A 26,382-nucleotide genomic window follows, 5' to 3' on the forward strand; every position below is an offset into this window, starting at 1 on the left:
TTTCAGTAAATGATGAGAGAAAATGAGAAAATTAACCAAAAAAAAAAAACTTAAAGAGAAAACCCTACTAACATTTTGCTAAAATACAGACTCATCTCTAAGTCCAAAAATCAACTCTTGCTCCCTTACAATCAACTGAATCAAGGCTAATTCCTACTTCTTCAAATCAAAGTAGGAATTTACCTTCAACTTCCTTTTGCTTTAGTTTGGGATTAGGCCAACAACCCTCAACATCAAATCAAATACATCTAATTACACATCAAACTTGGACACATCAAAGTTCTATTCAAGATCAAGCTTCATAACCATTTGGATCTTAAAGCATTGTGGAGATCAAATCAGTGGAATTCATTGTCTTCTTTTATTATAAAGAATCAAATAGAGAATTGTACCCACTTTCATACAAGTTAATATAAACTGATCATTTGTTGCACTATTTCATGATCGTGTAATTTATCTCTTACGAAATTTTGTGTGTACATAGCCAAAAACCGAACTTTGACCCTAAAACAAATGGAAGATCAAAGTAATAGAGGTGGACAGCACCTCTCATGCTTTTTTATATAATAATAATAATAAAGCCTCTCATATTATAATAATAATAATGTACAAAATAATGCCTCATTGACCAAAGGCTTAGTGGTTCACATTCAGTGGCTCAATGTAAAATAAATAAATAAATAAAAAAAGGGAGATTTGGCTCACGTGAGAGGCACAACAAACAAAATAAGGCTTAGTGGTTCACGTTCAGTGGCTCAATGTAAAAAAAAAAAAAAAAAAAAAAAAAAAAAAAGGAGATTTGGCTCACGTGAGAGGCACAACAAACAAAATAAAGCCTCTGACCAAAGCATTTAACAATGCTTTTCAAAAAAACAAAACAAAACTTATAAAAAAGAAAAAAGAAAAAGAAAAAAAAGAAACAGAATAGAACGGCAGAAAAAGGAAGAAGACGAAGAAGCAGAAAAGAAGAAGAAGAAGAAAGGGGTTAAGCTTAACAGTTAAGCCGGTGAAGACGGCAACAGCGACGTATCAAATCCACTGGTATTTTCAATTTTAAGTTTTTTTTTTTTTTTTCCTTACCGGCCAATTTCCTTTTTCCAGCCGAAACCCACCGATATTCGGCTGATACGATCCGATTTGGCCCGAACCGGCGCGAATCGGGGAGAAAAAAAAAAACACTTGGCCATACGCGACACCGACGTGCGGTCAGCAGCGTCCCTCTTGCGTCGCCGCATCGCACCGCATCCATACATCCCAGCTTGCGAATTGTTTTTGTTTCTCAAAAAAAAAAAAAAAAATCGCATCTCTTGTGTAGCGTGCAAACACTTATATCTTTCAACGTATATATATGGCAATAACGTATCTATAAAAAAATTTTACAACTAAAAAGTGATGAGTTGGAAGAATTTTCTTAACCCACTACTCAAACTACTTTATTATCCATTATTTAAAACTTGTTATTCACTTATTTGGATAGTTGCGAAATAAATTGACTCTAGACTTATTGTAAAATTTTATTTACAAGAACGAACAAAAAAAAAAAAAAAAAAAAGAGATCAAAGTTTAGTAGAATTGATTTTGGGGAATCTGGAGGAAAAGGAAAAGAGAGGAAATTGGTTGGAAAAAGAAAAAAAAATTCATAATTGAGGGTAGGGGTGTCCATGGGTCGATCTGAATCGGATTAGGGTCAAACCGTCTCTCAACCAGATCAACTTGAGTTTGGGATTAAGCCACCCACTGTCGACCATGCGTCTCCAGGTCTTCGACTACCATGGCTTCATGAATCCGATGGTTGGATCAATCTATTGGAGATTTGATGGATCTTGCCGAATGTGGCTAAGATGAAGATCTTGCTAGATTTGGTCGAGATTTGACTGAAATCTTGTGGAGAACGGTGGAGAAACCATCATATTAGTAGAGAATGGCAATATCCAATGGTGGAGATCATTCAAATCAGTTGCAATCATATTTTCTTGCAAAGACTCACCACTCAATTTGATCATGTTGTATTTTGAAGAAGGCAATCCATCATCGACCACTACATTGGGCGGATAGGTCAAATCTTGGATTTGGCCCAATCAGATTGCTCGGTTTGTTGACAAACTAGATCAAGTTTTGGATAGCCCTAACTAAAGAGAAATTATTAGATCAATTGAGAGACCATTGAAGTGGTCCTCCTTGACCTCCTAACCAATAAAATGTTGTTATTTATATAAATATGACATTACCTGATAATTTTTTATTTTTTTATTTCTTATTTTGATTAGGAAGCTCATTNTTAATATTACAAGAACGAACAAAAAAAAAAAAAAAAAAAAGAGATCAAAGTTTAGTAGAATTGATTTTGGGGAATCTGGAGGAAAAGGAAAAGAGAGGAAATTGGTTGGAAAAAGAAAAAAAAATTCATAATTGAGGGTAGGGGTGTCCATGGGTCGATCTGAATCGGATTAGGGTCAAACCGTCTCTCAACCAGATCAACTTGAGTTTGGGATTAAGCCACCCACTGTCGACCATGCGTCTCCAGGTCTTCGACTACCATGGCTTCATGAATCCGATGGTTGGATCAATCTATTGGAGATTTGATGGATCTTGCCGAATGTGGCTAAGATGAAGATCTTGCTAGATTTGGTCGAGATTTGACTGAAATCTTGTGGAGAACGGTGGAGAAACCATCATATTAGTAGAGAATGGCAATATCCAATGGTGGAGATCATTCAAATCAGTTGCAATCATATTTTCTTGCAAAGACTCACCACTCAATTTGATCATGTTGTATTTTGAAGAAGGCAATCCATCATCGACCACTACATTGGGCGGATAGGTCAAATCTTGGATTTGGCCCAATCAGATTGCTCGGTTTGTTGACAAACTAGATCAAGTTTTGGATAGCCCTAACTAAAGAGAAATTATTAGATCAATGAGAGACCATTGAAGTGGTCCTCCTTGACCTCCTAACCAATAAAATGTTGTTATTTATATAAATATGACATTACCTGATAATTTTTTATTTTTTTATTTCTTATTTTGATTAGGAAGCTCATTCACATATTTGTATAGGTGGCATTGTCTCATTAGTTGGGAGGACCATTTTAGCAGTCCTTTTGGTGGACCAAGTAATTTATTTATTTTTTAGAGTTTCAACTTATGGTGTTCGCTCTTGATGATAGCTCTTTATCATCAGACTAAGACACCAATCAGTTTTTGGTGTAGGTGGGGATTGAATCTCAAATATCTTATTTAAATATTTAAGATTTTATCAATTGAGCTAATCGGAACTATTAGACCTAATAATTTCTCTTGACTACTAGGAATGGGGGATTCTGGCATTTTACTCTTATTTTGTAAAAAATTTAGCAATATGCCCCTGTTTTGAAACTATATAGGTTCGTGCCCTTGTTTTGATACTTAATTACCTTAAAATCGAGTTTCAATGAAATACTCGATTTGTAGAAAATCGAGTTATGCCCGATCAAACTAAAATATATATATATATATATATTTGCATGGAACTTGAGTTCCATCAAAAACACCACTATAGGATAATAAAAACGTAGCTATAGGTTATGCCTGATCATACTTTAAAAAAAAAAAAAGAAAAAAAATTGCATGGAACTCGAGTTCCATTAAAATCGCCACTATAGGACAATAAAAACGTAGCTATAGGTTATGCCTGGCTAAACTTAAAAAAAAAAAAAAAAAAAAAAAAAAATTTGCACGGAACTTGAGTTCCATTAAAAACGCTACTATAGGACAATAAAAACGTAGCTATAGGTTAAGCCTGACTAAAAAAAAAAAAAAATTGCATGGAACTCGAGTTCCATGCAATTTTTTTTTTTTTTTCAAAGTTTGATCTTGCATAACTCGATTTTCTACAAATCGAGTATTTCATGGAAACTCGATTTTAAGGTAATCGAGTATCAAAATAAGGCACGAATCAAATATTTTAAAAATTAGAGGTAAAAGGCTAAAATCCCCCTAGGAACGGTGAAAGATTGAAAATAGCTTGCTTTTCTTTTTCTAATAAAATAGAAAGAAATAAAAAGATAGCTACTTTTTCATAAAACTAAAAAACGTGTGGCCTATCTCTTTTGACTTCGTCGGATTGCATGGAAGACGGATGTCTACTTCTTTTTCTATGAACTAGAAATATTTATTAAAAAGCAGGGGAATTACAAAGGAGAGAACAAAATAGCCTCTTCCCTGAGAACATAGCACAAAAACAGGGAGGGCAATTGCCATATACAAAATAACCCACAAATCTATTTTCGAAAAACCTCTTGGCCAAAGTATGGAGTATGGACAGCCACATTTGCTCCCCTAGCCACCCAATGGAACGAAAGGTTAGGAGAAAGACCTGCCAACTCTATAATTAATATCTTTATTATTATTATTATATAAAAAAGCATGCTTAACAATATATAAAATATATAAAAAAAAATATTTTTAATAATTTTTTAATTACCAAGTCCCGCCGCACCCGCACCAACCTTTTTCAAAAATTGCCGAGCCCCGCACCCGCACCCGCACTCGAGTCTCGAAAAGCACCCGTGCTTCATAGTTCACAAGCCGCGGTGCCATGAGTTGCGCAGTTAAGGCTTCAATCCATTTTTCTTTTGGGAAAAATATTGATTAGCATATTTCATCGACAATCAAGGAAATCAACCTTAAATTCAGTTACAATTAAGCCCATGTCATAAACTTCGTATGAGTATCCTATATTTTGTGAAAAGCATGTGCCAAGAATTTATTTTCCAATTTTAACAAGGAAATCATACAGGACATTGCATTGAAAAATGCCTTTACATTAATATGGGATTTGATTTACTTGACAAAACTCAGAAAAAAATGAAGTACCAAAATTATCTCACATTAACAAGCAAAATAGATGCTACTATTGAAGCTTTTCCAATAACCACTTTCTCCATGCCATGACATTGATGGCCACAAACATCTTGGCCTTTCTCTCATCTTCTAAAACTTCACAAGCCTCTAAGAAGAATTCATTAACTGTCTCTTGTATCTCTTTCTTGATGGCTCTCTGAACTTTTTGGATACATGCTGAGGTTGACAAAGTTGCATAATTTTTCGTTCTTCTCTGATGAGATTTTTCATACTCCCTAGCTGGAGATTTCCTCGTCTCCAATCATATCATCAATCCCCAATATCCTAAACTACATGTGCATGGCGCTCATCACATAAGTCGTGAATATTTGTGGTTTGATCTAGTCAGTAACGTGTTGCCCTTACATTAATTGGATATTAGTAGAGTTAGAAATTGATTCTGTTTCATAATTAATTCTGGTATTTCATCTACTTCTATTTCTCTCTCATCCTCAGCTCGTGTCTCTGAGTTTTTTTAGATATATATTAGCTTCCCAAACATCATCATCATCTGTGACTTTTTGGCTAATTTCATCCCAAGCAAAGCCATTATGATTGAGCCGATCTGTGATGTCCATAGTCCATACACTCTTTCCTCAAGCTCTAATACCAATTGGTTACAAAATAGTGAGAGAGGAGTAGAGAAATGGGTTTTGGGTGCATTTTGATGATCCGAAATGGTAATACTTTGTTTTTTAATATTTTGTTTTTATTTATTTTTTGATACAACCAAAAGGAAAGGTTTGTACAAGTTTTTATTATAAAGATCAGGAGATATTCATATATGATTTAGAAGCTAATTTAGTAAGAACCCTGTTATGAATAACAAAACCCTTCAGCAATTTGGAAGAATCTTGACAAAACCCTTCAGCAGCGAGTACCTGCAAAAGAGAGACTCAGGGAGCTTAGGACAGATTGCATAGAGCATAGGGTCTTTTTTTAACAATTTAAAAGTACAGAATGCTTATGTACATCACTCTTTAGTCAGTACATTAGAAAGGAAGGTCAATAACTCTTGCCTTCTAGGCTTATACCAAGCTTTAGCTTCCCAAATCCTCCTCAATACTCACATATGTTTTGACTACACATGGCCTCTCCTCAGTCCTCACTACCTGTATCTCTTCGTTGATGATTCTCTGAACTTTTTGAGAACACTTTGGCTCTTACAAAGTTGCAGATTTTTTAATTCTCTCTTATAAGGTTTTCGAACTCCTTAGTCGTCCATTCCCATCTGAAGGGCATTACCGTTCATCTCCAATTTTAATGCCCAAAAATGTCATTTCGAAATAGAAGCTACTCAAAAAATTATCCTAGCAACATTACTAAGATAATGGAAATGTTAGCCATTCCATATGAGGAGATCCTTGATGTATGTATACTCTTTCATTAAGCTTAAATACTGATCTTCTAGCACATCTTTGCCACCAAGGAGTCCAATTTTTTACCGAAAAATACAATCTCACAGGTCAAAGCTTGTGCAATGTATGTAGTTACTATTTATTCCTTCTACGCAACTGCTTCAACATAAGCTTAATAAAATAATGGGCCATGAAAATCACTATTAGCAAAAGATCAGTCACTCTTCACTACACTTCAAAATAATTCTCTCTATTATGAGAGAATTTATTCTAAACCTGTAAGGTACCAAAGAAAAAATGGAACAATTCTCATTTCAAATTGTTTAACAAAATCAATAACCTCCAACAAATAAGTTTACGACACTTTCATTTTATCATTGTGAAGTTAAAACTTCACAACACTATTTAGACAAATATTTTACACTAACTATAATAGCAAATTGACAACTAATGCATCTGTATTTTAAACATGCTAATACAGTTTTCACATTAATTAAAGCCCTAAATTGATCATACCAATCTGGTCAACCAATATGTAGTATTGAGAGAGAGATCATTACTCCAGCTCATAGCCCTCCACATTCAGAGAGTAACTTTAGTAATTGCTCACTAACTACGGTATGCAGAGTTACTTTCTTGACAACATGCTATTGTTATCAATGCATTCTGAAGAAGCACACATATAGTAAGACACATTGAACACCTCAACCAAATTGCTTATTAATTACAGTCCCACACACACACACACACATATATATATATATTGGCATGCCGGGAGTTGGGGGAACAAATGCTGCAGAGTGTTTACAGGTTAGTCCAAAGAAACCCACACCAACACCATTACAGCCAACATCTAGACCTGCTTGCCTAAACCCTCAGAAGTTAGCTTTCCATAAATCAAGCACAAATAAACTTAATCTGGACAGAAATTTGAGGGGCCTACTGCATCAGATTTTGGATAGCAGCGACAAAAAACTGAGATAATTCAACTGAGAAGACACTGATGTGTTAAGGAACAACACTAGGAAAATATAACAATATAAGCAGACAATACATTCTTGAATTATTTTGAAAGCTCTTATTGCTGAACAAGGTGGATTAACATACTAAAGACTGGAGAAAAATGAAAAAAGGTTGACAAACTCCAAAGAGTACTGTTAAAAGAGAAATCCTGTCCCCTTTTGATAAATACAATTTCTCACATGTCCACTTTTGTTCAATCATCAAATTCTGAACTGGTGAAAACAAAGATCATAGTTGCAACCACAATGAAAATTTGGCATGGGAAGAGAACTCACCTTACAACCTAGAACACCAGCCAAATCATCTCCTGCCCAAACCTATTCAATCTTAAGCGAAAACTTATTAGAATTTGCACAGATGCTAACAGTTGAGAAACCTAGGATTGAATGGATCCTCCAAATACTGCCTTACCAAATCCTCAAAACCCATCCTGAAATTCCAATTTAACCACTATTAAAACCACTTACCCCAACCATGGAATCAAGTCTTAAATAAGCACTAGGCGAAAATATAAGAAATCAAAATGCTTATATATTGGAGGTGGATGTATTATATTGATTCATTGAGAAAATAACAATCATCATTTTCCTTTTCTCTCAAGAACTCTCTTCAATTCTTTCTCTCTATTTCTCTCTCGTTCTCTCTTCTCTTCTCTGCTTCTTCATACAATTCCTTTTACTGTGTTGAGTTTGAATCAAAGGTCAGTGTGATTAGTTTTGTGAAACTTGTGAGTTTCTTCACGGACCCCAAACACAAAGCACCACAAAGAGTGCCTGTGCCATTGGGCCAGTTCAAAACCCATGCACTGCCAATGTTTTTTATGTTTTTCTCCCCTTCTTGATCTGTTGAAAACAAATGCTTGTACTAAAGCTGGAAGCACCAACGTATAGAAACAAAGCAGTATTTTTGTTTCTTTTTTGCTTGATATTTTTGAGCTTACAAATATACTAATGTTCTCATTAAGAATCTCTGTTTTTTGGGTTTATAAAATAGGATACTTGATACGTAAACAGGTGAATAAGAGAGAGAGAACCTAATATCATGTGATGCCCCTCAAGTGAACTTCATCATTAACAATCGTACATATAATGTTAACATGAACATTTAAAATATCTTATGGTATATAATTCATGATCTTGATTCAAGGGCTAAATGGAAAACCTTTGAATTTATCCAAAATTAGTAAGATGTGCAGACATAACTATTGAACGGAAAGAAACACTCACTAACTGCACAAAACACTTGTCTTTTTTCTTCATTTTCTTTCACTTGATCAAGCCAATAAAACTCCCCTCCACTAAGCCTTGAACATTTAGAAAAAAAACACTTCTTTCAAGTCCTCAGCCTGTAAAGACATGAAAAATCAAGAGTGAGAAGATCATATAAATGCCTATAAAAAGAAAAAATTGGGCAAAAGGTTAGAATAAGAAAGAAGAGCAATTTTTTTTTTTTTTTTTAACTTTTGAGCATTCAACTTTTAATAAGAGAAAGGGCTACCTAACATCTTAAGCAGAAAATGTACTAAAAACAAGTCCAACTAGGAAGGCAAAAAAATAAAAAGAAAGTTTGCTAAAAACAAAATTGTTAGCTCAGAGTCCACAGAGTTTGAATAAAAAGAAAGGGCCATAGTTCTAAGGCAACATCTTAAGCAGAAAATGTATTAAAAACGTGTCCAACTAGTAAAAAAAAAAACCGATCAATGCATAAGATTTCTCACTTGGTAGAATCATATGGTACATGTTTATTTGAATACGAAATTGGAGGCCAACTTCTGGGAGTGACAGCTTACCAAAGCCAATTATTCTAACCCTGCAAAGTAATAAGCCCGTGCGATTATATTTATTGATCATATTACTAATTTCTTTCATTAATTCTTTTCTTTTCTTCGCATTAACATATCCTTCCAAAGATACCCAAAGAATGCAAATCAAACAATACAACTAAAGAGAGAAACATACTCTGGCATTCAACAACACAAAATCAATGGAACAAAAACTACTTAATGGGAAACAGTACTCTTTTTTTTTTTTTGGCCAAGTACTTAATTCAAATACCCGTAAGGAGGAAATCTCTACACATTTTTTGGATACATGCTGAGGTTGACAAAGTTGCAGTTCCGCTTTCTTCTCTGATAATGAGATATTTCAAACTCCATAGTTGAAGATGGCATATCTCCAGTTTTTTATATCCCAAGCTGGGTGTCATTATTATGACACTACATGTCGCCCAATATTTATTTATTTATGAGTAGTTTTGTTAAGTCTGACACGTGTCATACTTATATTGGATATTTGTAGAGTTAGTTAGGAAGATATTCTGTTTCATAATTCAGTTATTACTGTTCATTGTGCAATGGCATTCATTTCTGGGTATAGGATTTAGAGAACAGAGACAAAACTTTCACTCTCATTTTATTTCATCTACTTCAATTTCTCTCTCATCCCCAACTCATATCACTCAGCTTTTCATATATATATATATATATATATATATATATTATAGTTCCCAAGCTGAGTTGTAGGCTTCAAAGAAACTCTGAGAGCCCCATTAGAACAAAGCTTAGAAGCATAAGCATTGCGAACTTAGGGTCATTTTTTTACAAGAGCAGAGTGCTTAAGTAATTCACGCTTTAGACACTACATTAGAAAGTAAGGTCAATAACATTTGCCTCATGGAGTCAAGGTTATACCAACTAATAGGCTTCCCAACTCCACCCAATACTCACATATGTTGAGTCTTTTGAGTTTGACTACACGTGGCTTCTCCTCAAATACTGTATCTCTTCCTTGACGGTTCTCTGAACTTTTTGAGAACATGCTGAGGATTATGAAGTTGCAAATTTTTGTTTCCTCAGATAATATCTTCGAACTCCACAGATGCATATTGCATATCCCCAAATATCATCAATCTCCATCTGAAGGACACCATTGTTGATCTCCAATTTTATGTCCAAACAAATTGACCCATCATTTTGACATTCAATACCAGAAATCAAGCCCAAATCACAAATCTAAGATCCTATGTCTGTATGCAATTGCATCTGGTGCTCCAACAAAATGTCATTTTTAAATGTTCAACAATAAATATGACTATGATGTGCAGCCATTGTTACCCACTAACANGAACATTTAAAATATCTTATGGTATATAATTCATGATCTTGATTCAAGGGCTAAATGGAAAACCTTTGAATTTATCCAAAATTAGTAAGATGTGCAGAAATAACTATTGAATGGAAAGAAACACTCACTAACTGCACAAAACACTTGTCTTTTTTCTTCATATTCTTTCACTTGATCAAGCCAATAAAACTCCCCTCCACTAAGCGTTGAACATTTAGAAAAAAACACTTCTTTCAAGTCCTCAGCCTGTAAAGACATGAAAAATCAAGAGTGTGAAGATCATATAAATGCCTATAAAAAGAAAAAATTGGGCAAAAGGTTAGAATAAGAAAGAAGAGCAATTTTTTTTTTTTTTTTTTTTACTTTTGAGCATTCAACTTTTAATAAGAGAAAGGGCTACCTAACATCTTAAGCAGAAAATGTACTAAAAACAAGTCCAACTAGGAAGGCAAAAAAATAAAAAGAAAGTTTGCTAAAAACAAAATTGTTAGCTCAGAGTCCACAGAGTTTGAATAAAAAGAAAGGGCCATAGTTCTAAGGCAACATCTTAAGCAGAAAATGTATTAAAAACATGTCCAACTAGTAAAAAAAAAAAACCGATCAATGCATAAGATTTCTCACTTGGTAGAATCATATAGTACATGTTTATTTGAATACGTAATTGGAGGCCAACTTCTGGGAGTGACAGCTTACCAAAGCCAATTATTCTAACCCTGCAAAGTAATAAGCCCGTGCGATTATATTTATTGATCATATTACTAATTTCTTTCATTAATTCTTTTCTTTTCTTCGCATTACCATATCCTTTCAAAGATACCCAAAGATGCAAATCAAACAATACAACTAAAGAGGGAAACATACTCTGGCATTCAAATAACCGTAAGGAGGAAATCTCTACACATTTTTTGGATACATGCTGAGGTTGACAAAGTTGCAGTTCCGCTTTCTTCTCTGATAATGAGATATTTCAAACTCCATAGTTGAAGATGGCATATCTCCAGTTTTTTATATCCCAAGCTGGGTGTCATTACTATGAAACTACATGTCGCCCAATATTTATTTATTTATGAGTAGTTTTGTTAAGTCTGACACGTGTCATACTTATATTGGATATTTGTAGAGTTAGAGAACAGAGACAAAACTTTCACTCTCATTTCTGGGTATAGGATTTAGAGAACAGAGACAAAACTTTCACTCTCATTTTATTTAATCTACTTCAATTTCTCTCTCATCCCCAACTCATATCACTCAGTTTTTCAGATATATATATATTATAGCTTCCCATCAGACCTTCCTTTGTTAAGTGCTCTTTCTCTCCCCCCCTTCTCTGTTTTTGATTGAGCGATGGACTACGACAATTTTGGGCCTTATATCCACACTTTCTTTGGTTTTCTCTAACTTTTTTTTTTTTAATTTTCAATTTTGTAAATTTCACTTTCCCAACGTTTTTTATTTTATTTAAAAACTTTACTTTCCCATTAGTATAGGACAATTACAACGTTTCTTCTAATTTAAAAAAAAAAAAACCAAAAAAAATAATAATGTTTCTGCGTAATTTTAAAAGTTAATATGCCCTACATAAAATTTAAAAAAAAGTAATAATGCCCCCTTTAATTTTTTGCAATAACCATTTTGTCCTCATTAATATCTTTTGTAAAATGGACAAAAACATATATTTTAAAATATTTTGTATTCAAGCCCACACTTCATTGAGAAGTACAAATGTCAAAGTCTATTTCTATGGGTTAGTTTCGAGTTACACCTGGTGTAACTCTAAGAATATTACATCCATCTAATAACTTTTATAGAGTTCATATTTTGAAAATCCCACCGTTGAATTACATGTTCTATTGTACTTAAATTCATGCCAATTTTTATGTCAATTAGATGTTATTTACCATTCAATCCGTAAACTTATTTTTTATGCATTATTTTAAACTACAAAAACTTGAATGTTAAACAATTGATTGATGACATGACTATTATTTTTGAACACCTTGAAATTTTGCAAGCATAGAAGAATATACAAAATAATGTAATCTAACGGTGGATTTGTCAAAATTTACATTCAATTAAAAAATATTAAGTGGTATAATATTACTTAGAGTTACACAAGGTGATAACTTGAACTCTAACCCCTATTTTATATTTATTATTCAGATTATGTTTTGACCTATAAAAATGACATCTATTTATATATATTCTTCCATCCATCTCAAGAAAAAAGCCTTGACCGACCATTAAAAAATTATATTATGACAGTTTGATTGGTTTAACCGAAAATAGTTTTTAATTATTTATATTATTTCCCTTTCCTAATTGATTTGAGATTTTATTTTAGATTATGTCATTTCTTTTTCCTAGTTGATATTATGATGGTCTTTTTATTTTTCTTTCCTAGTTAAGTTGTGTTCCTTTCTCTAACCGCAATTAGACTTTATTATTTCTTTTTTCTAAAAGGAGTAGGAGAAAATTTCTTCCTATAAAGACTCTGTAGAAAGAGGTGTGACTACTAAGTTGTTATTAATAAAGTTTATTTTGATAGGTTTAAGATCCTATGTCTGTATGCAATTGCATCTGGTGCTCCAACAAAATGTCATTTTTAAATGTTCAACAATAAATATGACTATGATGTGCAGCCATTGTTACCCACTAACACCCAGTTTACTTTAAGAAGACAGTATTAACATCATTTCTTTAAGGGAAAAATACAAGTGAAAGAAGGAAAAGTGTGTGTGCACGCGCATGCCATGCTGTGGGCTACTCTTTAGTGATAACCAGAGGAAATGAAATAGGAAAACCTTTTGTCTTAGCAAGATTACTAATAAAAAAGAATGATACCTTGATATAAGTTCCCTAAAGATCATAATCTTCTGTCAGTGTTTGGAAAATGTCATCCCAGCAAAGCCAATCTATTTGAGGTGATCCTTGATGTATTTATACTTTTTCATTAAGCTTAAATACTAATCTTCTAGTACATCTTTGCCACCAATAATTATAAATTTTTCATCCAATTCAAAGTTTGTGCATTATATGCAGGACCAATTTATTTCTTCTGTGCAACTGCTCTTTTTATTTTTTATTTTTATTTTTATTTTTTGTTGTTGAGAATTTAGTAATTTCATATAACAAAAAGACAATAAGTCTTCACACTCTGATAAAAACAGAGCCAACCCCTCTGGCAGACTTACAACCTGCAAACCAGAGAAATAATGGACCATGAGAATGACTATATAAGCAAATAATTGGTCATCCTCTTCACCTACAACTTCAAAATAACTCTCATTATTATGAGAGACTTTATTCTAAATGTATAAGGTACCAAAGAAAATATGGTACACTTAATTTCATTTCATTAGCTTTAAAAAATTCAATAATCTTGAACATTACCAGAAATTGAGAGATTTCACTACATTTACATGACACTTTCAGGAAGACCTAATGTAGCAATTGCGTCATAGTGAAGTTAAAACTTATCACAACACTACTCAGACAAGAAATAGAGTGACTTTAGTAATTGCTCACTGACTACTGCCCAGAGTGACTTACTTGCCAAAATGCTATTGTAATCAATGCAATCTGAACAAACACACATAATTAAACACATTGAACACTTTCACCAAATTGCTCATTGACTACCGTCCAAATAATAATTATTTTTTTGGCGGAATGGAAGCAGTGGCGACTCCAGAAAAATTTTTCAGGGTGTTCCTCATCAAGAATAAATTACACAATCTAATAAAAAAAAATTTATATTGACAACAACAACAATCAGAAAATACATAAATACATAAAATTTACAATTGCCTTCTACGAGTTTTCATCGTTTGAAATCGTTGCATAATAGTCTCATTATCAATGCTACAAGCTATATCTTTTTCAATATACACAACTAAGGTTCCCAAGCTGAGTTGTAGGCTTCAAAGAAACTCTGAGAGCCCCATTAGAACAAAGCTTAGAAGCATAAGCATTGCGAACTTAGGGTCATTTTTTTACAAGAGCAGAGTGCTTAAGTAATTCACGCTTTAGACACTACATTAGAAAGTAAGGTCAATAACATTTTGCCTCATGGAGTCAAGGTTATACCAACTAATAGGCTTCCCAACTCCACCCCAATACTCACATATGTTGAGTCTTTTGAGTTTGACTACACGTGGCTTCTCCTCAAATACTGTATCTCTTCCTTGACGGTTCTCTGAACTTTTGAGAACATGCTGAGGATTATGAAGTTCAAATTTTTGTTTTCCTCAGATAATATCTTCGAACTCCACAGATGCATATTGCATATCCCCAAATATCATCAATCTCCATCTGAAGGACACCATTGTTGATCTCCAATTTTATGTCCAAACAAATTGACCCATCATTTTGACATTCAATACCAGAAATCAAGCCCAAATCACAAATCTAAGATCCTATGTCTGTATGCAATTGCATCTGGTGCTCCAACAAAATGTCATTTTTAAATGTTCAACAATAAATATGACTATGATGTGCAGCCATTGTTACCCACTAACACCCAGTTTACTTACAGAAGACAGTTTAACATCATTTCTTTAAGGGAAAAATACAAGTGAAAGAAGGAAAAGTGTGTGTGCACGCGCATGCCATGCTGTGGGCTACTCTTTAGTGATAACCAGAGAAATGAAATAGGAAAACCTTTTGTCTTAGCAAGATTACTAATACAAAAAGAATGATACCTTGATATAAGTTCCCTAAAGATCATAATCTTCTGTCAGTGTTTGGAAAATGTCATCCCAGCAAAGCCAATCTATTTGAGGTGATCCTTGATGTATTTATACTTTTTCATTAAGCTTAAATACTAATCTTCTAGTACATCTTTGCCACCAATAATTATAAATTTTTCATCAATTCAAAGTTTGTGCATTATATGCAGGACCAATTTATTCTTCTGTGCAACTGCTCTTTTTTTATTATTTCTTTTTTTGTTGAGAATTCTAGTAATTTCATATAACAAAAAGACATAAGTCTTCACACCTGATAAAAACAGAGCCAACCCTCTGGCAGACTTACAACCTGCAAACCAGAGAAATAATGGACCATGAGAATGACTATATAAACAAATAATGGTCATCCTCTTCACCTACAACTTCAAAATAACTCTCATTATTATGAGAGACTTTATTCTAAATGTATAAGTACCAAAGAAAATATGGTACACTTAATTTCATTTCATTAGCTTTAAAAAATTCAATAAATTTGAACATTACCAGAAATTGAGAGATTTCACTACATTTACATGACACTTTCAGGAAGACCTAATGTAGCAATGCGTCATGTGAAGTTAAAACTTATCACAACACTACTCAGACAAGAAATAGAGTGACTTTAGTAATTGCTCACTGACTACTGCCCAGAGTGACTTACTTGCCAAAATGCTATTGTAATCAATGCAATCTGAACAAACACACATAATTAAACACATTGAACACTTTCACAAATTGCTCATGACTACCGTCCAAATAATAATTATTTTTTGGCGGAATGGAAGGCCTGACAAAAGAAACTCTCACAAAGACTATTATAGCCAATATCTTGACCCACTTGGTATACCCTCCATCAGAAGTTGGATTTCCATAAATCAAACACAAATAAATTTAATTTAGACACATCAGATTTTGGGTGACAAAAACTGAGATAATGCAACTGAAAGGACTCTGATATTGCAGTTAAGAAACAATACCATAATCTCAGAGGTTACCATTTCTCCTGACCTAAAGACAACCCACTACGTTCAAGAAGAACCTTTGTATTATTACATTGCTTCCTCAAATGTTTGTATCTATGCCTCAGTGCATCTTTGTGATGGTGAGACCAAATTTCCCATTGACCAGTCTGGCCATTTCAATCAAAGCCTTGGCCACGAATTCCCACAAATGTCTCTCTTTGTTTTGTTTTTTGTTTTTTTGTTTTTTGTTTTTTTTTTTTTTTTTTTGTTTTTTTTTTTTTTAAGTTTAGTAATGTGGGTACGACAATTTGTGCCTTCTCTCCACACTTTCTTTGGGCTTTCTCTAACAATTTTTTTTGGTCGGGCTAAATTGTACTGACCCATTAGTATATAAGACAGTTTCGATGTTTATGCTTTATTTTAANCAATCATTCATCAATTGATCTCCCATTCAATTGCGCAGTTCATTCTTTATATATTTCATTGCTGAAAAACTTCTTTCTACCGTTGCAGTAGCAACTGGAAGGGTCAAAGTTAGCTTCACAAGCAAATAGACTAATGGATAAGTCTCGTGCTTCCTTGCGCTCACTAACTTTTCAGCAAGTTTACTAACTCCTTGAAGCTCTAAAAAGAAGTCATTGCTGCGCATATCAAAAATGTAATTCTGCAGTTGAGAGTCAAGTGCCAAAATATCTGTCCCAAGAAAATCAGAGGGATAGAACTTAGCTAGACGTATCAATTTTCCTTATCGAAAGCCACAAATGAATTACTTGGATCCAAGCAAGCCATACAAAGTAGCAAATCGGTATTCACCTCAGAAAAGCGGTTGTTAAGCTCTTGAAGTTGCATATCTATGACTGTGCAAAATAGCTCAACACGATAATGATGTAAATTTGAATTTTTTGGGTGTTGCGTCTCGGCCTCCCACTAACTACAAACATCGCTTCCATGTCCAAGATAGGAATAACATGTGAGTTACAAAATAAAGATACTTCAACCAATAAAGATGCCCATCCATCATCTCTCATCACTTGCAACCGTTACTTAGACACTTTACAAGATCCATAACATTTACTATATCTTTGATTTTTTTTTTTGCAATGCTATTGACAACTCATTTGTGATCCCTAAAATATTTTTCATCAAGTGTAGAGTAAAGACAAATTCAAAAGTTAGAATTGACCTCATAATAGATCGAGTTTCAACTTTTTGTCGGAGAGGCATCTTCTTCAATAATCTCTAATACATCAACAACAGCAGAGAACATCAAAATCAAGTTCAGAAGTTTCAATGTTTATGCTCTATTTTAAAAGAAAATAATGCCCCCTTTTATTTATTTATTTATTTTTAAATTTTATTTGTTTATATTGTATCCAAACCCATACTAAATTAACCTTAATAGTTAATACCTATGAGAATTTGTTAATTAGTTATTTTATATTTTTATTATTCAAATTTTTATGTAATTTTTTCTTTTGACTTATAAAAAATGACATCTACTGCCTCTTGATATAAGGATAAATTGCTTAGCTCATAGGGGTAAAAAGCCCCTAAATTATCTGATAACTGGTTTTGGCGATCAATTGCCTATAGGAGTTTGATTAACAATAAAGATTGTTATATAGTATACTATGCAATATGTAACTAATCTGAGTAGAGTTCTTCTATGTCATAAAAAAAAAATGACATCTATTTATATAGAGTTCTATCCAACTCAACAGAAGACTTGACCATCCAAAAATTATCTTAGAACAATGATTGATTGTGTATAAAATAATTTTTAATAATTTATGTTATTTTTCGTTTCTTAGTTGAATTAGGATTTTGCTAGCTTTCTAGTTGAATCAAGATTTAGATTATGTTCTTTCCTTTTTCCTTGTTGAATTTGGATTTTTTTTTTCCTTCCTCTAGTAGAAAATAGAAATAGGACTATTATATATTTTTCTAAAAGTAGTAGGAGAAAGTCTCTTCTTATAAATACTTTTTAGAATGAGGTGGTGATTATTATTTTTAAAGTTTGAATGTAATAAATAATAAATGTACCTGGGTATCTTATAAAAAAAAAAAAAAATGTACCTGGGTATATATTTCTTCAAATTTTAGGTAAGAGATAAATCAGTCATTGTCTACAAAGTGATGGGCCACTGAAGAAAAGCCCAAATTAAACCCATCATCATCCCTTTGAGTCAATACCCAAATTCAGCCAACCCAAACTTAAGTTAGACCTATCTGCTATATCCATTAGAAGCCCTGAATCAGATTGCTAAAAAAGGTGCCTAGTGTCATTATTTACATAGGAAAGTTATGAAAATTTTGTATTATTAGCCTTCTGAGACATCAAAAAAAGTGGTGATTATTCTATCCATGAAATAGAATAATCAAACCAAAAATTTAGAGCAAGCCAAATCAGTGTTTGATATAGCTGAAATTGAAAGAAACCAGACAAACGGATCAATTTGAGTAGAAGCATTCCCATTTCAACTTAAACGCATATCAGTACTTACATAACCACCACCATTAGGATTAGCGTTAACTTTGGTTACCACAGTTAAATTTGCTATTTGGTTAGGTTAAAGCCTTTAAATGAGGTGGAATGTTGTAGACCTTAGATTTATTTTAGACAAATCCTAACCCTTAACTAGACACTCTCAATTTCAACTAAAACAGTAAAGATTCGGATCCGTAGAAGAGAGGACCCACCATTTTGTGCCTTATCTCCACACTTTCTTTGGGCTTTCTCTAACATTTTTTTTTAGTGGGCTAAATTGTACTAACCCATTAGTATATAGGACAGTTTCGATGTTTCTGCTTTATTTTAAAAGAAAATAATGCCCCCTTTTATTTATTTATTTTTATCCAAACCCACACTAAATCTATCTATAAATTACTAAAAGTTAAAATGTAGAATTTAATGTTACTATGTTCATGTTGAGTCACATCAGCAGTTTTGTCATTTCTATCTTTTTTTTATTTATTTGTCCAAAAATTTTAAAATAATTTTTATCAATTATAAAATCCTAATAAATATAAAATAAATCTCAATCCTTTATTCATACAAAAGCCCACTTCTTATGCAGTTAATTCCACAATAAAGCCCAAACCCAAAGCCTTTTCAACCTAAACCCTTTCTTAAACCCTTTATATTCACGGTGTCAAACTTTCAAACTTACTATTTTTCCTCTCCCCTTCCCATGTTTCAAATTCCTCCCCCTTCCCCACATTTATTTTCTCATGCAAAACCCTTTGTCTCTTCCCAGTTTTACCATTTAAAAAAAAAAAAAATGGTCTTTAATTTTTAACGTAGACCCTTTCTCTCCCTACTCTCACGGTTTCAGAAAAATAGCGCTTCAGCTTGTTAATGCCAGGCTCTCTCTCTTTTCCAAAGACAGCTTCAAATCTTCAGACTTTGGCTTTCTAACGTCAACCTCTCTCTCTTCCCACCCTCATCTCTATTTAGTTTAGGTATCTTTAAATCCCAATTGCTCTTGACTTTTATTCTTCTGACTGTTCTGCATAATAATTCAATGTGAGGATTAGATTAATAATATTGTTTCTTTAGATTGCCTTTTTATTTATTTATTTATTATTATTACTATCTCTTTTGTGTTGTGGGTCATGTATGGGTCTGTTTGTCTTTAGTATTTAGGGTGAATCTTATCCTTTGTGATTTCAACGACTATGTTTGACTCTGATTTCTTCGTGTGGTGCTGTGGTGTGGATGATTGTTATGTTGTCTTTTCTTTCTACTTGATTTTTTTTAGGATGTTCACCGTGTTGGGTATGAGTAGATGGAATTCACCAATTGTTATATAGTTTAAAGTATATTGGGCTATTCATTTTCTGCAAAATACTGACGTTGTTGGTTTCAGAATATTTATAAAGGGTAGCTTTGTGCAAATAACTACAGGTTCTTCTAATAATATAAGAACTATTAGCTGTGTCCCAATTTGGTCTTTATGTTGGCATTTTTCTGTTATTTTCAAAACAGATGTTCAGCAGGTGATCTTTGCTATGCAATCTTCTAACTCCAAAATTTAAAGCTATGGACTTTTAGTTGCTGCTATTTTAATATTTTATGCTCTTTCTAACTCAAAAATTTAAAGCTATGGACTTTTAGTTGCTCCTATTTTAATATTTTATGCTCTGTTGTCAAGATTGCATTAGTGGAAATTCAATTTCATTCTAGCCAAGCTAAATAGGGTTGCTGAAATGTTAGCTAATTGGGCAGGATGAGGCTATCTTCATTTTCGTGATTTCTCTTTTATGTACATTGTTACAACTTACAACATTATGTTCAAAATCCTAAATTCCTTGATGTCCATCTCTCTCTTTTCGTGTCATTGCTTTGGTTTTTTAAAATTTTTTCATAATAATAATGATTTTTGTTTGGTTACTAAGAAATTGTAGGAATCAAATAATGAATAATTTTGGGGTTTTATTTAGTGTGTTTGGGATTCAAGAATCTTTATATAGCTTTTTTATTTGTTTTATTAGTTGGTTGGTGTCAATTTTTATTCATGGTTATTTTTTTCTTGACTTTCTATTTTCTGGGTATTAAATTTTCAGAATTGACTTGAAGAATTTGGATCCTTTTCTGATGTTGGACGATTTTTCATGTATGAAAAATTCCAATCTTATCTTCTATAAAGTTTGAATTTTCTTTGATTGGTATGGATTGCCTTGACTCCTCCCAATGGATTTCCAAATCATCCACACAAAGGATCTACATTCATTATTGTTTTTGATGTCATGTACATTCATTAATCGTGACTCATTGTGTATATTAATTCAGTATATTCTAATGTGATTTTTGTTTTGTAGGTTTTGAGATTGTCACGCACATGTTACAGGTATACTTTGTCTTAACGCAATTCAATTACTTGATTATTATCGGGTTAAATTGTAAAGAAATTGAAGTTGAGTTTTTTGGATTTTAGGGAGGCATTACTCATCAAGATTGTGTAGGCCATAAGTGTACAATTGGACCCTGTGATGTCCAGGTAAGACATATCAATTGCTGACTTGTTGTTGATCAATAGGAATTAGGAAAATTATATCAAAGCTTTATTACATGAAACTTATTCCTCTTTGTTTCATATATTTTTTTGTGCAGTGGATGACAACAGGTAGAGGAATTATCCATCTTGAAATGCCTACAAGAAGAGAAACTCAAAGAGATTATAGCTTTGGGTCAATTTATCCTCCAAAGACAAAATGTCAGAACTCTTCTTCTTGCTAAAAGGGTTCTTAAAAGTAGTTCTCAAATCAATGATTCCATCAAAAGTTTATTATCTTGGGGTAAGTATCTGTGTTTACACCTTTTTAAAGTGGTAGTATATTGTTCTATCCCCATTAACATCCATGACTTAGATTTGCTACAAGAAGACAAAAAAAAGGGCTTTAAGTGGATAATGTTTGGGTTGGTTGAAAAATTCTTATTATAAATAAAATTACTGGGAATATGTTATTATTCTATAAGTTTAACCCTGTAAATTTATTTATATAATCCTTTCTATGTGAATTTGTGATCAAAATGACTAATATTTAAGTAATTGATAATTATCAAAGCTAAGTTGTCTTATATATTCTTTATATGTCTCTATTAATTTCTTTAAGTTATAATTTTGTTTATATAAAAATGTTAGCATTTAGATGTATTTGTGTAAGGTTGTCTTTAGAATAAGTAGATTATGGCATTGAGAATTTACTTTTTGACCTAAGTAACTAATAAATCTTGGGGCTTTGAAGCTCATTCCATTATAGTTTGTCACAATTCCATTATATATGACCTATTATCTATGACTTTCAAAGAAAAGATTTGTGAAAGGGTCTTGGCTTGTTTGATGTTTTGTCAATGGGTATCATGACATTAATCTAAATCTAATTGGCATGTACAAGTTAGAAAATTAATAGATGATGAAATTAGACCAACAACATCCCAAAGAAGCCGTGGATGAAGATTAATGTGAGCATGACAATTAATAAACCTAGCAACACAAGAACTTATTTTTATTGATTCCTTTGAAGGGATGGACAAAAAACAATGGTGTTCTTAAGGTAGTATCTGATAAGATGACTAATATTTTGGTAATTAAAAACTAACAAACCTAGCTACACAATCACATTTATTGATGGAATCATTTACATTATTTTGTGAAATTTTTGCAATTGATTTTCTTTTTAGCCATGTACTAATTATAACAAGTAGATATGTTATCTAAGAATAAAAAATCTTATCTCTAATTTGAACCCCATAGAAATTCACGAAGACAAACTTCTCATTTTGAGGTAGAGTTGGCTTCTTGATATGTACAGTTGATCATGAATTTATAAATATATAATGAGTGCTTCATCAAATTGATGGTTCTTTTTAGGTGTGTGTTTCCAAATTCTTTCAATTTCTTTTTGGTTTTTTTTTTCCTCTAGTTTTACAGTATCTTCTAATATACTTTACAAATTCTAGAATGGGTAGTGCGCATTTAGCTGGAAAGAGGAAAAAGGAAAAAGAAAAGTTGTGCACATCACTTTTAAGGATTCTAAAATCACATGTTGCTGAATGCAAATTAAACTTGAAATGTCATATTTACATTTTTGCATGTAACAAATTAAAATTTTCATATTGAGTTTCCACATACTAACTTGATTACTCATATGCATATTAAATTTTTTATTTGATGAATGAATGCTCATGCATTTTGGTAGTATTTGAGAAGAGTACTAAATATTCATAATAATATCACTTAACTGTTTAATATTGTTATTGTTGATGTGGTGCTACTTTAAAGTTTAAAGTAGTGAGAATGGGAATTTGAATTATGCATGATGATCTATAGAACAAATGGGGTTTGATGGAAGTGAGACCACTCCATAAACATTTTCATGCATGATAGCTTAGTGATTGACTTTGTGTGGATTGTAGAAAGGATTCATGCCTAAGATAGATTTGAAAGCATTTTTTTCTTTTTAACTCTTTGCTTTCTCTTTGCCAGTTAAACATTAAGTTTGGGGATGTAAATTTTTTTTAAAATATTAAATTCCTATTTTGTAGATTTTAATTTTGAAGTTAGATCAAGAGCTGTACTCATCAAGTTAAAAAAATGATCAAAGAGATTCATATTGGGAAACTAATTCAATTCTAGGTTTTTACATTATGTGTTAAGTGTGTGCTCAATACTTGATATATTCATTTTCTTAGTTGACATGGCAATGTTTTAGATGATGATTTACAAAACACATGCTCATATCTTTTGATTTTCATGATGGGAATGATGGATAGTATGTAATTTAAAGTTTTTGGTATTATCATTAATCTGAGTTACTGAATTCAATTCTAGATTATTGAAACTAAAGAATATGATTTTTACTCTGTTGATTGGACATTTTTATGTGGAGGTCTTTGTTATTGTCAAGGAAGTTAATAAGTTATTTTCTTTTTCAAGGCATAAGTTGCATTTTTGGGAGATCTAGGGTACCATGGAAAAGAAAGAACATTGCCAAGGGTTGAAAACAACTTTATATTGCTCTTTGGGGCCACAATTTAACTTTGTTTTGAGGTTAAAAATGAGATTACATCATATAAAAATACAATTGTATACAATAATGAAGATTTTCAACCATAGAAGTGGAAGCATACAAGCATAAATTAATTATTTTTGTATTTATTTGTATATGAGTTTTTGATGCTATGTTATTGCAATTTTAATATGGAAATTGTTATATGAACCTATGGTATAGCCCTCAAATTACTATAAACATTGATTTATCTGTTCAAATATACTCTGTAGATTACATATATAATATTATATCATGATTAATATGAAATTAATTAAAATTTTATTTCTTAGCGCTTAATAAAGAAAACAAATATGTATAATATATTAAAATAAAATTGTTGAACTTTCCCGTGCATAGCACGGGTTAGCGACTAATACAATTTTATTATCAAGCTTATTTAACTTGGAGATGTGATCCCAACTCTCAATTAATGAAAGACTTAGTAAGATATAGGTTTGTTTTTCAAGCTCATTACTAAGCTCATAAACCAACCTAAGCTCGGTTTGTTATAAGCTCATATGAGGTCTACTTAGTTAGGTGTTTTGAGAGCTTAAAAGAACGTTTTTAAAATTCAAAATTTTGTTTTGCAATCACAATTCCTCATAAATTTTTTTAAAATGTTCATTTTAAATTTAAAACACCGTTTTCTAGCGGCTTATACAAATGCATCTATAGAGTTGCAATGCTCCCACATTAAAATTGAGTAATATCATCTTTATAATGATTGGTAATAAGCATTTTACCTCTTGTTGTTAGAATTTCTATATAATTTAATGAAAAATTCAAATCTTATTATATAAGCTTTTTAAAAACTTCAATACTTCTATCAAAAAAAAAAAAAAAAAAAACTAAAAAAGCGGTCTGGTTGGGGATACTTGTTAATAAACACTTGGGACACTTTAACAAGTAAAAGTTTGAAATCTTGAAAAAATACAACAAAATGTAGCGGACACTCAGCATAGCTCTTCAAATCTCCACCGTCATACAAACGAACGCATACCATTGCCAGGAAGTAACAAAACAACAAATCGTCTGAACCTAAACGCATTCCAACAGTGAAAGTGGCAAATTTCAAATATTTTAGTTGTTTTTTTAACACAACGACAAATTTTATTAACGTAGTTACACGTGGCTGGTCCGGCCCCACCTCCTATTTTCCAAAGTACCAAAAATACCCTTGCCCCTTTCCCTTCTCTCTCTCTCTCTCTCTCTCTCGCCGACAAGGACTCAAAAAGAATCGCATAAATTTTGTAACCAGACTTTTTCTCCTCGCTCTCGTAGGAGCTTTTTCTCTCGCAAAGGGCGAGTTTTTTTTTCCACTGAGGCGCTGGTCGCTGGCAGTGGACCTCACTACCCTTATTCTATCCAACCCCAACAAACCCATCCCACTCCCCACTTAGCTCGTCTTCAACCCCCCATAAAACAACCACAGGGGTGGACCCAGCAGCCTTGACCGAAGTTAATCGGTGGTGGGTCCAACTTTTTGACTAAAACTAAAATAAAAAAACACTCAAAAGACATAGGCCTCAGGTGGGTGGGTCACAGTTTTTCTTCAGCCATATCTCTCCCTTGCAAGTCTTCAAGAAATTAATACATGCACAGACTACAGTGAGCGCCCAATTTCTACCTGAATATGTGCTTACCAAGTCAAAGGCGGTACGTGCACTAGTCTTTTTCTTCTCCACGCTGGTCATTGGCGGTGGACCTCACATCCTTACTCCATCCAACCCCAACAAAACCAGCCCACTCCCCGCACAGCTCGTCTTCAGCCTTGCTCATAAACTGCTACAGGAATGGATCCGGACATCCTTGACCGAATTCAACGTATATCGCTGACTGCGGAAGAGAAAACTGATATTGCGGTCCAACAAAGCCACCGCGAAAAGACAATAGAAGAATGTTCCCTCAGCCTCTTTGGACGACTACTCACGGATAAACCATACAATCAAAGGGCAGCTAAGAACCTCTTTCGGGCTGTTTGGAAGCTCGGGAATGACTTAAAGATCATTGACGTAGGGAATGGAGTGTACCAGTTCCGTTTCAAACTTGAGAGCCAGCTAAGGTGGGTTGCTGATAATGGCCTTTGGAGCTTTGACAACCACCTATTGGTAGTTCGGCGATGGGAGAAGGGCATGTTAGCGCAGAACATCACCTACCCTAGCATCTCCCTGTGGGTCCAGGTGTGGGGTTTGCCCTTCGACCTGCTTAATGCAGAAGCTGCCAAGGATATAGGAAGTGGATTGGGACGAGTTGTTGGCGTAGACCAAATGGCTCTCTCTTCGGTTCAAGCTAGGTTCCTCCGGGTTCGAGTGGAGATACCGCTCAGCCAACCACTACGACGGAGGGGCCCAGTGGTCAGTCCCGAGGGCGAGAGGTCATGGGTCGAGTTTAGGTATGAACGCATCGATGGGCTGTGTTTCTCATGCAGAAGACTCGGACATGAGACAAAGTTCTGAAACCAACCTAAACAATGCACCACGGATGGAGAACAGCCCTATGGAGAATGGCTTAAAGCGGGAGGACGACGGAGACTGGCTGGAGCAGACAGGCGATCAAAGAGCCCTCCTAAGTGACCCACCGCTGAACCCGCATCACAACCGACGGTGCCGCAAAGCCCTAGGGTACATTCCTCGACTTTGGTGACAAGATTGTTGGATGGGAAAGATCATGAAAAGAATCCCAGAGATGGGGGAGACCACCAAACCCGGGAAAAGTTATTGGGCCCCACACCAGAGGATACGTCCCATCAAGATGA

The 26,382-nt window shown here is 33.4% G+C and overlaps 2 protein-coding genes across 2 annotated transcripts in view; one reads left to right on the forward strand and one right to left on the reverse strand.

Annotated features, from left to right (window-relative positions):
* LOC112002316 (disease resistance protein RPV1) overlaps positions 1-26,382 on the reverse strand; it is a 92,319-nt gene that overhangs the window by 18,779 nt on the left and 47,158 nt on the right. The window lies entirely within an intron of this gene.
* On the forward strand, positions 25,421-26,083 carry LOC111992019 (uncharacterized protein At4g02000). Its single transcript, XM_024023825.1, has one exon. It carries the CDS (start codon positions 25,421-25,423, stop codon positions 26,081-26,083), a length of 663 nt encoding a protein of 220 aa, XP_023879593.1.

Source organism: Quercus suber, unplaced genomic scaffold (genome assembly GCF_002906115.3).
Source record: "Quercus suber isolate HL8 unplaced genomic scaffold, Cork oak 2.0 scaffold_648, whole genome shotgun sequence".
NCBI lineage: Eukaryota > Viridiplantae > Streptophyta > Magnoliopsida > Fagales > Fagaceae > Quercus > Quercus suber.

What these genes read in the sequence shown, in the direction of transcription:
- LOC111992019 (XM_024023825.1), top strand. Translation starts at nt 25,421, where the DNA reads ATGGATCCGGACATCCTTGACCGAATTCAACGTATATCGCTGACTGCG.